At 44.7% G+C, this 12,684-nt stretch overlaps 1 protein-coding gene across 1 annotated transcript in view; it reads left to right on the top strand.

The window, feature by feature from the left end:
* The window catches only part of pik3r4 (phosphoinositide-3-kinase, regulatory subunit 4), a 42,465-nt gene extending 29,812 nt beyond the window's left edge, over positions 1 to 12,653 (top strand). The window contains 10 exon segments of the mRNA XM_062422026.1: positions 1,883 to 1,974; positions 4,352 to 4,574; positions 5,144 to 5,309; positions 5,740 to 5,904; positions 5,997 to 6,208; positions 7,072 to 7,203; positions 8,249 to 8,349; positions 9,059 to 9,147; positions 9,569 to 9,689; positions 12,324 to 12,653. Of these exon segments, the coding sequence (XP_062278010.1) occupies positions 1,883 to 1,974; positions 4,352 to 4,574; positions 5,144 to 5,309; positions 5,740 to 5,904; positions 5,997 to 6,208; positions 7,072 to 7,203; positions 8,249 to 8,349; positions 9,059 to 9,147; positions 9,569 to 9,689; positions 12,324 to 12,494 (1,472 nt within the window). The 3' untranslated portion in view covers positions 12,495 to 12,653.
* The last annotated feature ends 31 nt before the right edge of the window (positions 12,654 to 12,684 follow it).

A 12,684-nucleotide genomic window follows, 5' to 3' on the forward strand; every position in this document is an offset into this window, starting at 1 on the left:
CTGCCGTCTGCTGCCGAGTATTTATCAGGAGAAACTCTGTGTGTGTGTGTGTGTGTGTGTGTGTGTGTGTGTGTGTGTGTGTGTGTGTGTGTGTGTGTGTGTGTGTGTGTGTGTGTGTGTCTCTGTCTCTCTCTCTCTCTCTCTCTCTCTCTCTGTGTGTGTGTGTGAGAGAGTGTGTGTCTCTGTGAGTCTCTGTGTGTCTCTGTGTGTCTCTGTGTGTGTGTGTCTGTGAGAGAGTGTGTGTGTGTGGTCTCAGTCAGGCTTTAAATAGATCTCTGTTTCTCCACACTGACCTGTAACATGGAGGGTTTCCAGGATGTGTGGGGGGGGCCGGCAGGTCCTGACGGGTCGCTGCAGCTCAGTTTTTAGTTTGTTTTTAATTTGTAAAAAGGAAAGTCCCATTATTCCTCTATTAGTGGAGATTTTAGTTTTATCATAATGTGGTCTGAAGTTGTCTTTAACCCTCCTGTTGTCCTCAGGTCATGGAAGGACAGGAGGAAGGGAGGAAAGAAAGAAGGAGGGAAGGAAGGGAAGGAAGGAAAGGAGTAAGAAGGGAAGGAAGGAAGGACAGGAGGAAGGGAGGAAAGAAAGAAGGAGGGAAGGAAGGGAAGGAGTAAGAAGGAAAGGAGGAAGGAAGGAAGGAAAGGAGTAAGGAGGGAGGGAGGGAGGGACGGAGGAAAGGAGGAAGGAAGGAAGGGAGTAAGGAGTGAGGGAAGGAAGGGAGGGAGGAAAGAAGGAAGGAAGGAGGGAAAGGAGTAAGAAGGAAAGGAGGAAGGAAGGAAGGAAAGGAGTAAGGAAGGAAGGGAGTAAGGAGTGAGGGAAGGAAGAAAGAAAGGAGGGAGGGAAGAAGGAAGGAAAGCAGTAAGGAGGGAGGGAGGAAGGAAACGAGGAAGTGAAGGAATGAAAGAAGGAACAGTCTAAAGAGATGGGGTCAATTTGACCCGGGAGGACGACAGGAGGGTTAAATTTAAAATATTTTAATTTTTGTGCATTTTGGGCCACTTGGAACACTTATGAGTGTTGAACAGCATGTAAAGGTTAATATTTAAGCTTCTGGTCGAGTTAAAGTGATAAAAAGTGATTTTATATTTAGAATCTAAAGCATATTCTAAATCATTTATATAGAAAAATAAATAAAAAATAAAAGTGGACCCAATGCCAAAGATAATTTATTCCACCCCCAAAAAAAATCTGCCATTTAAAAACAAAAATCCCCTTCAACCACATAATCCCCCATGTGGGGGAACATGTTGACTGTTAGTTTCTTATTTCTTTTCTTTTTTAATGACATTGTTCGGTGCAGCTTTGATTCCACACAAACATGTTTTACAGTAATTAAAAGCAGCTGTGAGACACACACCAACAGATGCTGAGACTGTGTGTGTGTGTGTGTGTGTGTGTGTGTGTGTGTGTGTGTGTGTGTGTGTGTGTGTGTGTGTGAGAGTGTGAGTGTGAGAGTGTGTGTGTGTTGCCATACATTTATAGAGTTGTTTGTTAATTGTGGAATGAGAGAGAAAAAAAAAGTCTAAAGTCTTAACAGCCTGGTTTTATTACCTGATGTGTGAGTGTGTGTGTGTATGTGTGTGTGTGTGTGTGTGTGTGTGTGTGTGTGTGTGTGAGAGTGTGAGTGTGAGAGTGTGTGTGTGTTGCCATACATTTACAGAGTTGTTTTTGTTAATTGTGGCATGAGAGAGAAAACAAGTCTAAAAGTCTTAACATCCTGTTTTTATCACCTGTTGTGTGTGTTGAGGTGTGTGTGTGTGTGTGTGTGTGTGTGTGTGTGTGTGTGTGTGTGTGTGTGTGTGTGTGTATGTGTATATATGTGTGTGTGTGTGTTGCCATACATTTATACAGTTGTGTGTGTGTGTTTTTCTTCCTGCAGCGAGGAAGCACACCAAGCAGGACTCCACCATGAACGAGGAGTGGAAGAGCATGTTTGGATCTCAGGAGCCGTCGTCCGCTCAGGTTGTCATGGTAATAATCCCTCGTTCAGGTTTACTGATGTTTACTGTGCTCAGGTGCAAGGTTCCTCCCTTCCTTCTTTTCTTTCCTTCCTTCCTTCCATCCTTCTTTCCTTCCTTCTATCCTTCCTTCTTTCCTTCCATCCTTACTTCCTTCCTTCCTTCCTTCTTTCTTTCTTTCCTTCCGTCCATCCTTCCTGTTTTCTTTTCCTTCCTCCCTTCCTTCCTTCCTTCCTTCCTTCCTTCTTTCCCTCTGTCTTTCCTTCCGTCCATCCTTCCTGTTTTCTTTTCCTTCCTTCCTTCCTTTCTTCCTTCCTTCCTGCCTGCCTGCCTTCCTTCCTTCCTTCCTTCCTTCTTTCCCTCTGTCCTTCCTTCCATCTTTCCTTCCTTCCTTCCTTCAATCCTTCCTTCCTTCCTTCCTGTCTTATTTTCCTTTCTTCCTTCCTTCCTTCTTTCCTTCCTTCCTTCCTTCCTTCCTTCCTTCCTGTGTTTTTCAGTCTGTGGGGAGAATTTAAAAACCTTTCAATGATCAGAATTGCTGGCTACATTTGTCTTTACTCTGGTTGATGAATCAGTTAGAGTTCAGGGTTCTGTGTGTTTCCAGGCTGAATGTGTGAGTTGTTTCAGTTCCAGCTGGCCAGCAGTAATCAAACTACATCACTTAATCATAATAATTCACAGGGTCCAAACACAAAGGGCAGCGTTCAACTTAATGTGACTTTCAGAAGAATTTGACAACATGCCTCATGAATAAATGACCTCATGGTTGGGTTCGAATCCTGGATCTCAGAAATCCTCAGAGAGTGACCGATGAGGAGTCTCACACTGAAGAAGAACCTTTCATGCATCATTCTGCTGGATTCAGACTCTCTTTAGCAACGCTTAGCTACCGTCAAGTCAAACACTTAGTCATAATGATGCATGGCTCATATCGATGGATTTGTCCCACAGGATCCAGGAAAGAAAGAATTCTGTTTCTGGTTCTGAAGTTTTCTGCCAAAGTGTAAAAAGTGTGTTGTTACAATTGTTTGAGTAGTTTTCTGCCAAGTTTGCGAACTGTTGCTGTTTCTGAGACTTTTAGGGCACAAGAAGAAGAATCCCAACAAATACAATAAAGTTCTTATAAGGTTGAACTATGCATGCAGCATTTCGTCATGTTTTAGATTTACAGATGTTTAAGAAAACCAACTGAAAGACATTTTCACTAAAAAGTGAAAATCAATCAAACAACTTTGGGCCTGATTTACTAAAGTTCTGCATGTGTAAAAACGTGTGCAAACTTGACATCACCTGCAAAAAATGTGTGCAAGCTCATCTACTAACGCTGAAGCAAGATAATACGCGCTGTCCATTTAGTAGTTTACCGTAATGAATGTAATATTAGTAGTTTACCGTAATGAATGTAATATTAGCAGTTTACCGTAATGAACGTAATATTAGCAGTTTACCGTAATGAATGTAATATTAGCAGTTTACCGTAATGAATGTAATATTAGTAGTTTACCATAATGAATGTAATATTAGCAGTTTACCGTAATGAATGTAATATTAGCAGTTTACCGTAATGAATGTAATATTAGTAGTTTACTGTAATGAATGTAATATTAGTAGTTTACCGTAATGAATGTAATATGAGACGTTTTAACCCCAGTGTGCAAAATACAGGGAGGAGAAAATGTAAATATGTTATTTAGCACACGCATTGTGATTTACCAAACCTGAAGGTAATGTCGGTGATGGTAACTGTGTCAATAAATAATAAGTTAGAAGGACAGGTATTAACCTGCTGTTACTATGGAGACGAGGAGACGGAGGCACAATGACACAATGCACACAGGACGGAGTTTTTCCACCTTTGTTAATATGTAAAGAACAAGAAGTAGGAGGAAAGAAAGAAAGAAAGAAAGAAAGAAAGAGGAGGAAATGTTATAATGTGTTAATATTTGTGGTTTTACTAACAGCATTGACTTCGTCACTAATACTCTGCCATATGTGGGTTTTTCTGGTAATATTAGTTGTTGTTATAACTCAATATATTAGTTAACCTCTTCCACTAGAACCTGATCACATTTCATTTTGCGCTTGCAGCTTTCTGCTCGTCCAAACTCTCCATTAAGACACAAAACCCTCATTTAAATACTGCTGTCTGCACCTGTTGCACCTGTTTTCATTTACAGTTATTCTTAGTAGATCACCTGCAAAACGCACAATAACTAAACGCACAATCTGTTGCACTGTGCACGCAAGTTAGTACCTTTATTTGGGATTTGGGTTGGCATGGGCAACCTGACTGCCATCAGGTTGCCATGCCAACCTGTGTTACATGGAAGTAACAATGAACTGATTCATGATCAAACAGTCAGTAAAATAAGGTTTGGATGTGTTTGCAGGCGGCTGACGGTCCAGGGAGTCAGATCAGGAAGAGCACGGCGGTCCCATCGGTTCCCGTGTTGCAGTCGGTAGCGAGCGGCCCGGCCTACCAGCGCCGCCTCAACACCTGCAAGGCGGAGCTGCAGCAGCTGGTGCAGCAGAAGAGGGAGCAGTGCAGCGCCGAGCGCATGGCCAAACAGATGATGGAGAGCGCCGAGTGGGAGAGTCGTCCTCCTCCACCCGGTAACACCAACCCACTCTGTAGCCTCATGAACATTTTCTCCTAAACACATTAAATAGGTCATAAATGTATTTCTAAAAAAGGTGTAAAAAGCATTTCAACCTTTTAGATTTGAATTGTGGAGCTAGGCTAGCATAAACCCGCCCTGCTGCTGTAGAGGTATAAATACATTCAGCGCACACTACTAATACTACTACAGTCTACAGTTAGCCAGTTAGCTGAGTTAGCCGCCGAGTTAGCCGCCGAGTTAGCCGCCGAGCTAGCAGCTGAGTTAGCAGCAGAAAGCTCTCAGACCTAGCGTCCATTTTCTGGTAGAGGTGGTGACTTTGATTGACAGGTGACACTTGGTAGGGGGCGGGGCTTCAGCGGACTCGGCGGGCACTCCCACAGCGTTTGGGAGCAGAGAAATAGGCAGACTATTACACAACTTTGAAGCCTAATTTCATGTATTTGGCGATTTTTTTAATCATTCACATTTGGCAGGGTGGTTAACAAAACACTTTCCTGTGGTATGTCAAACTCAGAACACATATTTATTCTTACTTTACACAGACTTTAATGTGTGTTTCAGGATGGCATCCTAAAGGTCTGCTGGTCGCCCACCTGCATGAACACAAAGCTGCTGTGAACCGCATCAGAGTCTCAGACGAACACTCCATCTTCGCCACGGCGTCCAACGACGGCACCGTCAAAGTCTGGGACAGTCAGAAGATGGAGGGAAAGACCACGACCACCAGGTGGGGCTTTAAATCTGCAACAGAACCAGAGCTTTGACATCCATGGGTCGGTTCACTAAAGTAATGTACGAGCATGCAGACTGCAGATGATTGCAGTCAGGTTTCAATTTGAAGCAGATTATCTGCTCATGCTTGTTAACTTGGGAAGTATGAAACCATGAACAGAACCAGGTCCAGGTTGAGAATAACTGGAATTTTCCATTAAAGCGCCACAGAGCAGGAAGTAGAACCAGTTCATCATCACGCTGACTGTAGCAGGTTCAGCTACAGAGTACATATGTGTAAATGTTCAAGGAAGTCAGATTAATTAACTTCAGATTTAGTGGAAATGTCTCAGGCTTTGTTCTGATGTTGGAGTTTTCCCACAAGTCTCCCACATTTGGAGCCCAGCTTCAGACCATGACTCACTGTTTGATCTCTGTTCTTGCAGATCGGTGTTGACTTATTCTCGTATTGGCGGCCATGTGAAGACGTTGACCTTCTGTCAGGGGTCTCATTACTTGGCGGTGGCTTCAGACAACGGATCCATCCAGCTGCTGGCGGTCGAAGCCAATAAACCACCAAAATCTCCAAAAGTGCAGCCGTTCCAGACCAGGTGAGCGAAACACATCCGCAGGTTAAACCTCCGCGCTGACGTCTGTCCACTGACTCGTCTCATCGGTCTCTTCTGGTCTTGGCTCCTCTCAGGTCTTTGGATCTCCAGGAGGACGGCTGTGCGGTCGACATCCACCATTTCAACTCTGGCGCTCAGTCCGTGTTGGCGTACGCGACCGTCAACGGCTCATTGGTCGGCTGGGACCTTCGCTCCAACTCCAACGCCTGGACGCTTCGTCACGACCTCCGACTCGGACTCATCACCTCATTCACCGTCGACATGCACCAGTGCTGGCTCTGTCTTGGTCTGTGTGAAACTAAGAGATCTTTTAAAGGCTGTGTAGAGTGAATTCAGACATTTTCTTCTAAACACATTAAATAGGTCATAAATGTATTTCTAAAAAATGTGTAAAAAGCATTTCAACCATTTAGATTTGAATTGTGGAGCTAGGCTTCACAAACTGTGTTTCAAGATTTCTGTGTCTGGATTTAATGGGCGGGTCTGAAAATCACCTGCTGCTGTAGAGGTATAAATACATTCAGCGCACACTACTACTACTACAGTCTACAGTTAGCCAGTTAGCTGAGTTAGCCGCCGAGCTAGCAGCCAAGTTAGCCGCCGAGCTAGCCGCCGAGCTAGCAGCTGAGTTAGCCGCCGAGCTAGCCGCCGAGCTAGTAGCTGAGTTAGCAGCAGAAAGCTCTCAGACGTCCATGTTTCTGGTAGAGGTGGTGACTTTGATTGACAGGTGACACTTGGTAGGGGGCGGGGCTTCAGCGGACTCGGCGGCCACCCCCACAGCGTTTGGGAGAAGAGAAAAAGGCAGACTATTACACAACTTTGAAGCCTAATTTCATATATTTGACGATTTTTTTAATCATTCAAATTTGTCAGGGTGGTTAACAACACACTTTTCTGTGGTATGTCAAACTCAGAACACATATTTATTCTTACTTTACACAGACTTTAACTATCATTGAACGTTGTCTTACGGCCAACGTCTCTCTTTTTGTTACTATACTTCCTCCACAGCTCAACACGGAAACACCGTCTGAGGAGTTTTAATTGTTGCTTCTACTTACAATATTTTCTAATCATCATTTTAGACAAATACAGTATGAGCAGAATAACCTGTTATATTAAAAAGCCGTCCTTCTGTGTCTTCCTCAGGGACGAGCAGCGGCACCATGGCATGCTGGGATATGAGGTTTCAGCTCCCCATCTCAAACCACTCCCACCCAGCACGAGCACGGATCAGACGGCTGCTCATGCATCCACTCTACCAATCGTCTGTCATCGCTGGTGAGAGGATGAATTACCTCACACTTCTCTGTCTATCTGTATATTTAACATGTTGAACACTTAATATCATGTATGTTATTATTATATGAATGATTCAGCGTTTATTCACAATGAGTTGGATGCTGCACACAAACATGAGACTAAAAATGACTTTCATGATCTTAACCCTCCTGTTGTCCTTGAGTCAAGGAAGCAAGGGAGGAAGAAGGAAGGAAGGGAGGGAGGAAGGAAGGATGGAAGGGAGGAAGAAGGAAGGAAAGGAGGGAGGAAGAAGGAAGGGAGGGAGGGAAAAGGAAGGATGGAAGGGAGGAAGGAGGGAGGAAGAAGGAAGGAAAGGAAGGAAGGGAGGAAGAAAGAAGGAAGGGAGGGATTAAGGAAGGAAGAAGTAAGGAAAGGAGGGAGGGAGGAAGGAAAAAGGAAGGAAAGGAAAGGAGGGAGGAAGGAAGAAGGAAGGAAAGGAGGGAGGAAGGAAGGAAGGGAGGAAAGGAAGGAAGGACGGAGGAAAGAAGGAAGGAGGGAGGGAGAAAGGAAAAGAGGAAGGGAGGAAGGAAGGAAAGAAGGAAGGTAATGGGGAGGAAAGAAAGAGAGAAGGAGGGAGGGAAGCGAGGAAGGAAGGAAGGTAGGAGGGAAGGACAGAAGGAAGGAAGAATGGAAAGCGAGAGGAAGCAAAGAAAGAGAAGGACGGAGGAAGGAAGGAAGGAACAGTCAAAACAGACGGGGACAGGAAGGTTAAAGAAGCAGTAGACTTGTGAATGTTGTGTTGGAGGATTAATAAGATACAAGTCAGATCCAGGTTATGGAAATATCTCAGAGTTGTACAAAAGTTTAAGACATGATATCGGAGTTGTGACAATTAGAGGAATGTTTACTTTTTCCTAAAGGGAATTCAGATTATGAACGATGTACTGAAACCGTGTGTGTGTGTGTGTGTCTGTGTGTGTGTGTGTGTGTGTGTGTGTGTCTGTGTGTGTGTGTGTGTGTGTGTGTGTCTGTGTGTGTGTGTGTCTGTGTGTGTGTGTGTGTGTGTGTTTGTCCCTGTGTGTAGCTGTCCAGGGGAATAATGAAGTGTCGATGTGGGACATGGAGACTGGAGATCGTAAATTCACACTGTGGGCGAGTTCTGCTCCTCCGCTTTCTGAGATGCAGGTAAATGTACATTTACTTAACTTTTGTGTGTTCCTTCTTTCCTCCCTCCCTCCTTCCTTCCTTCTTTCCTCCCTCCCTCCTTCCTTCCTTCTTTCTTCCCTCCCTCCTCTTTCTTTCCTCCCCCTACCTTCCTCCCTTCCTGCTTTCCTCTGTCCTTCTTTCTTTCCTTCCTCCGTCCTTCCTTCCTTCCTTCCTCCCTTCCTCTTTTCCTTTCTCCCTCCCTCCCTCCTTCCTTCCTTCCCTCATTCCTCCGTCCTTCCTATCTTTGCTTCCTCCCTTCCTTCTTTCCTTTCCACCCTTCCTTCCTCCCTCCTTTCCTTCCTTCCCTCCTTCCTCCCTCCCTACTTTCCTTCCTTCCCTCCTTCCTCCTTCCCTCCTTTCCTTCCTTCCTTCCTTCCTTCCTTCCTTCCTTCCTCTCTCCCTCACTCCTATCCTTCCTTCTTCCTTCCTTCCTCCCTCCCTCCTTTCCTTCCTTCTTCCTCCCTCCCTCCCTCCTTTCCTTCCTCCCTCCCTTCCTTCCTCACTCCCTCCTTTCCTTCCTTCTTTCTCCCTTCCATCCTTCCTTCTTCCTCCCTTCCTTCGTTTACTCAAGGACAACAGAATAAATGATAATGTTGCTCAGTAACTTCTGGAGATAAATTCAACATATCAGCTGATAATCTGATGATGTGTCAGACTTGTGTTCACTGCTTGTTTCTGTGTGTTTCAGCCGTCTCCTCACAGTGTTCATGGGATTTACTGCAGCCCTGCTGATGGGAACCCTCTGCTGCTAACAGCCGGCTCTGACATGAGAATCAGGTCTGAATCTAAATACTTCCTAAGTGCATCATTTATATAAAACAAAGGTTTAAGCATGACACAGAGCTTATCTTCTTAAACCCGTGTTCCTGCTGGTGATGAGGGATGGAGGGAGAGACAGACTGCTTCCAACGAATCAATCCCTCAGTGACAGAAACAGGTTTCCTGCTGCATCAGAACATCTGTTGCACAGTGAAATTCAGTAGAAATTCTCCCTTAGCCTCAATAAATGAAAACAGATGAGAGTGAATCAGTAAAGCTTGAAACATGAATTTAAACTACTGGCCTCCCAGAGCAGCAGATGAGGTCAGACAGCTGATACTGTGTCATTATTCTTGAGCTGTCTGAGAGCACTTGAACACATCATATGAATAATAACATCATAATAAAGACGTGTGGTTGTCGTTGGGGGTTTTTTTAGGTTTTGGGACTTGGCGTATCCAGAGAGGTCGTACATCGTAGCGGGAGGAGCCAACGACTCGCTGCACTGCCCGTCTGTCCTCTACAGCCGGAAGATCATCGAAGGAACTGAAGTCGTACAGGTACACACGAATCAGTCAGTCAATCAATCAATCAATCAATCAGTCAATCAATCAATCAATCAATCAATCAATCAATCAATCAATCAATCAATCACTTAGTCAGACAATCAGTCATGAATGATTCTCACTGAACAACCTGTGAGTGAGAGTGAATGTGTCTGAGAGTCTGACTGCTGGATGCTTTAACCCTCCTGTTGTCTTCGGTCAAGGGAGGAAGGGAAGGAAAGAGAGAAGAAAGGAGGGAGGAAGGAAGGAAGGAAGGAAAGGAGGGAGGAAGGAAGGAAGGAAGGAAGGAAAGGAGGGAGGAAGGAAGGAAGGAAGGAAAGGAGGAGGGAGGAAGGAAAGAAGGACAGAGGAAAGAAGGAAGGGAGGAAGGAGAGAAGGAGGGAGGGAGGAAAGAAGGAAGGGAGGAAGGAAGGAAGAAGGAAGGAGGGAATGAAGGAAGGACAGAAGTAAAGGAAGGAAGGTAGGAGTGAGGAAGAGTGGAAGGTAGGAGGGAACGAAAGAAGGAGGGAGGGAAGAAGGACAGACAAAAGGAAGGAAGGGAGGAAAGAAGGAACAGTGAAAACAGACGGGAGGACGACACGAAAGTTAAAGATGGAAAGCGGCCATACACACACACACACACACACACAACACGCACACGCACACACGCACGCACGCACGCACACACACACACACACACACAAAGGTTTTATAGAGCTTTTATTGAGTCATTTTTGACGATTCCATCAGAGATAAGAATGCACTGTGAGAGATGAAGGTGTGAAGGTGGCCAGCAGGATAGTGGGAGTGGAGTTCAGCAGCTGTTAAACAAACTAATTAACATTTATAAAAGACAGAAGTCGTCCTCCTGCATGGAGAACAGGCACTTCTACCATCTGGCAGCCGCTCCAGCACTCCATAAAATTCCTTTATCCTTCTTCCATCGAAGCACTGAACACACATTAATCTTGTTGTTGTGTTTAATCTGTTGTGTGGTCTGTGTTGTTGAATAAAAGGAATCTGACTCTGAATCACACAGAAAAAGTTGGAAAATAGTTGAGATGAATGTGTGTAGTTGCTCTTTAAGAGGTCAGGCTTTTAACTTTAAGTGTGAGAGATCACTTGTAACCTGAAGGGAAAAAGCGGTTCTGTGTTTCTGTCATGTTGAACACATCGAGATGGATCGGACTCATGTTATTACAAAAAGGTAAAAAACATAAACAGTAGGAGATTAGTGTCATTTAAACAGCTGTCTGTGGATATAAAGCTTCAGTAAAGGAGCCAGAAGAGAGATAAATAATAGACAAGGCAGAATGTGAAGAAGTCAGAGGAATAATAATCATTGGCGAGGAGAAACTTTAACCTTTGTGCTGTGATTGTAGTTTTTCATTGAAAGCTTTAATGAGTCACTGAGCTGTGTAGTCTGTATGAAAGGTTCATTAATAGCTGCTTTCAGCCACTAGGAGGAGCTCTAAGCTTCTGTAAACCAAGGCTACTTTGACTCGGTAGTAAGTTAGCCTGCTAGCTAGCTGACTGGAGGAAACATGATGCAGACGAAGACACACTAAAGTCCAGCGTGGTTTAACCCTGTTGTCCTCAGGTCAAGGAAGGACAGGAGGAAGGGAGGAAAGAAGGAAGGAAGGAAAGGAAAGGAGTAAGGAGGGAGGGAGGGAGAAAGGAAGAAGGAAAAGGGGTAATGAAGTGAGGAAGGAAGGAAGGAAAGGAGGAGGGAAGGAAATGAGGAAGGGAGGGAGAGAGGGAGGAAAGAGGAATGAAGTAAGGAGAGAAGGAAGGGAGGAAGACAGATGGAAGGAAGGAAGGAAGGAAGGAAGGAAAGACAGATGTAAGGAAGGAAGGAAGGAAGGAAGGAAGGAAGTAAAGACAGATGGAAGGAACGAAAGAAGGAAGGAAGGAAAGTTGGGTCAGGTATAATTTATCACCCGATTCTGTGTTTAAACCAGGCGGGGAGTTCCAGTCCTCTGAAATGAGGCCAACGCAGAAGACCTTAAAACTGCATTCTATCAAAAGGCCACCAGGGGGCGACCGTTTTGGTGTCAAAAGGACTTCCGTCTCTATACAAGTCAATGGAGAATTCACCAACTTCTCACTTGATTTCTAACCTCAGTAAACGTTTTCAAAATGTGTTTATGGTCTCAATCGCTAGTTTAAAGCCTTCTTCAATGCAGTATGATGTTCATTTGGGACATTTTGGCCTCCCTGATTTTATATGTGACGATAAAGCAGGGTATGCATTAGGGCGTGGCTACGTGGTGATTGACAGGTTGATTGGTTCACAGGTTCAGGAGGGCGCCTCATGCTCCTCCTGATGCCCATATAAGTAGAATCCATGTTTTTATTTTTCCCAGCATGCACCTGAAATTTTCAAGATGGCGCTGCTCAGATCCGATACTATTGGCCTCCGAGCAGCAGTCCACAAACCAATGGGTGACGTCACGGATGTTACGTCCATTTTATATACAGTCTATGGTACAAAGTGTATAACAGAAACATTATTGTAGTGAATATCCAACTCATATGAACTGTTTCGGCTCATTTCAAAACTTTGCTTAAGTCTCTTTTCTCCAAATGTAATAAAATGTAAACACGACTCCAAACCGAGTATATAACCCAACACTTCCTGTCCTGCAGGAGATCCACAGCAAACAGAAGAGCGGCGTGGTGGAGGACTCGCCTCGCCGCGGCCCTGAGTCACTTCCTGTCGGACACCACGACATCATCACCGACATCGCCACCTTCCAGACCACGCAGGGCTTCATCGTCACCTCGTCCAGAGACGGCATCGTCAAAGTGTGGAAGTGAAGAAGAAGAAGAAGAAGAAGAAGAAGAAGAAGAAGAAGAAGAAGAAGAGACATTATCATGAAGAGTTTGGTCACATTAGTTTAGAATTGGCTCCAAAAGACTAATAACAGTGATCCTTCTTCTTTCCTTCCTCCATCCCCTTCCTTCCTTCCCTCCTTCCTTCCTTCTTTCCTCCTCCTTCTCTCTTTCT

The sequence above is a fragment of the Scomber scombrus genome, chromosome 7 (genome assembly GCF_963691925.1).
Source record: "Scomber scombrus chromosome 7, fScoSco1.1, whole genome shotgun sequence".
Classification (NCBI taxonomy): domain Eukaryota; kingdom Metazoa; phylum Chordata; class Actinopteri; order Scombriformes; family Scombridae; genus Scomber; species Scomber scombrus.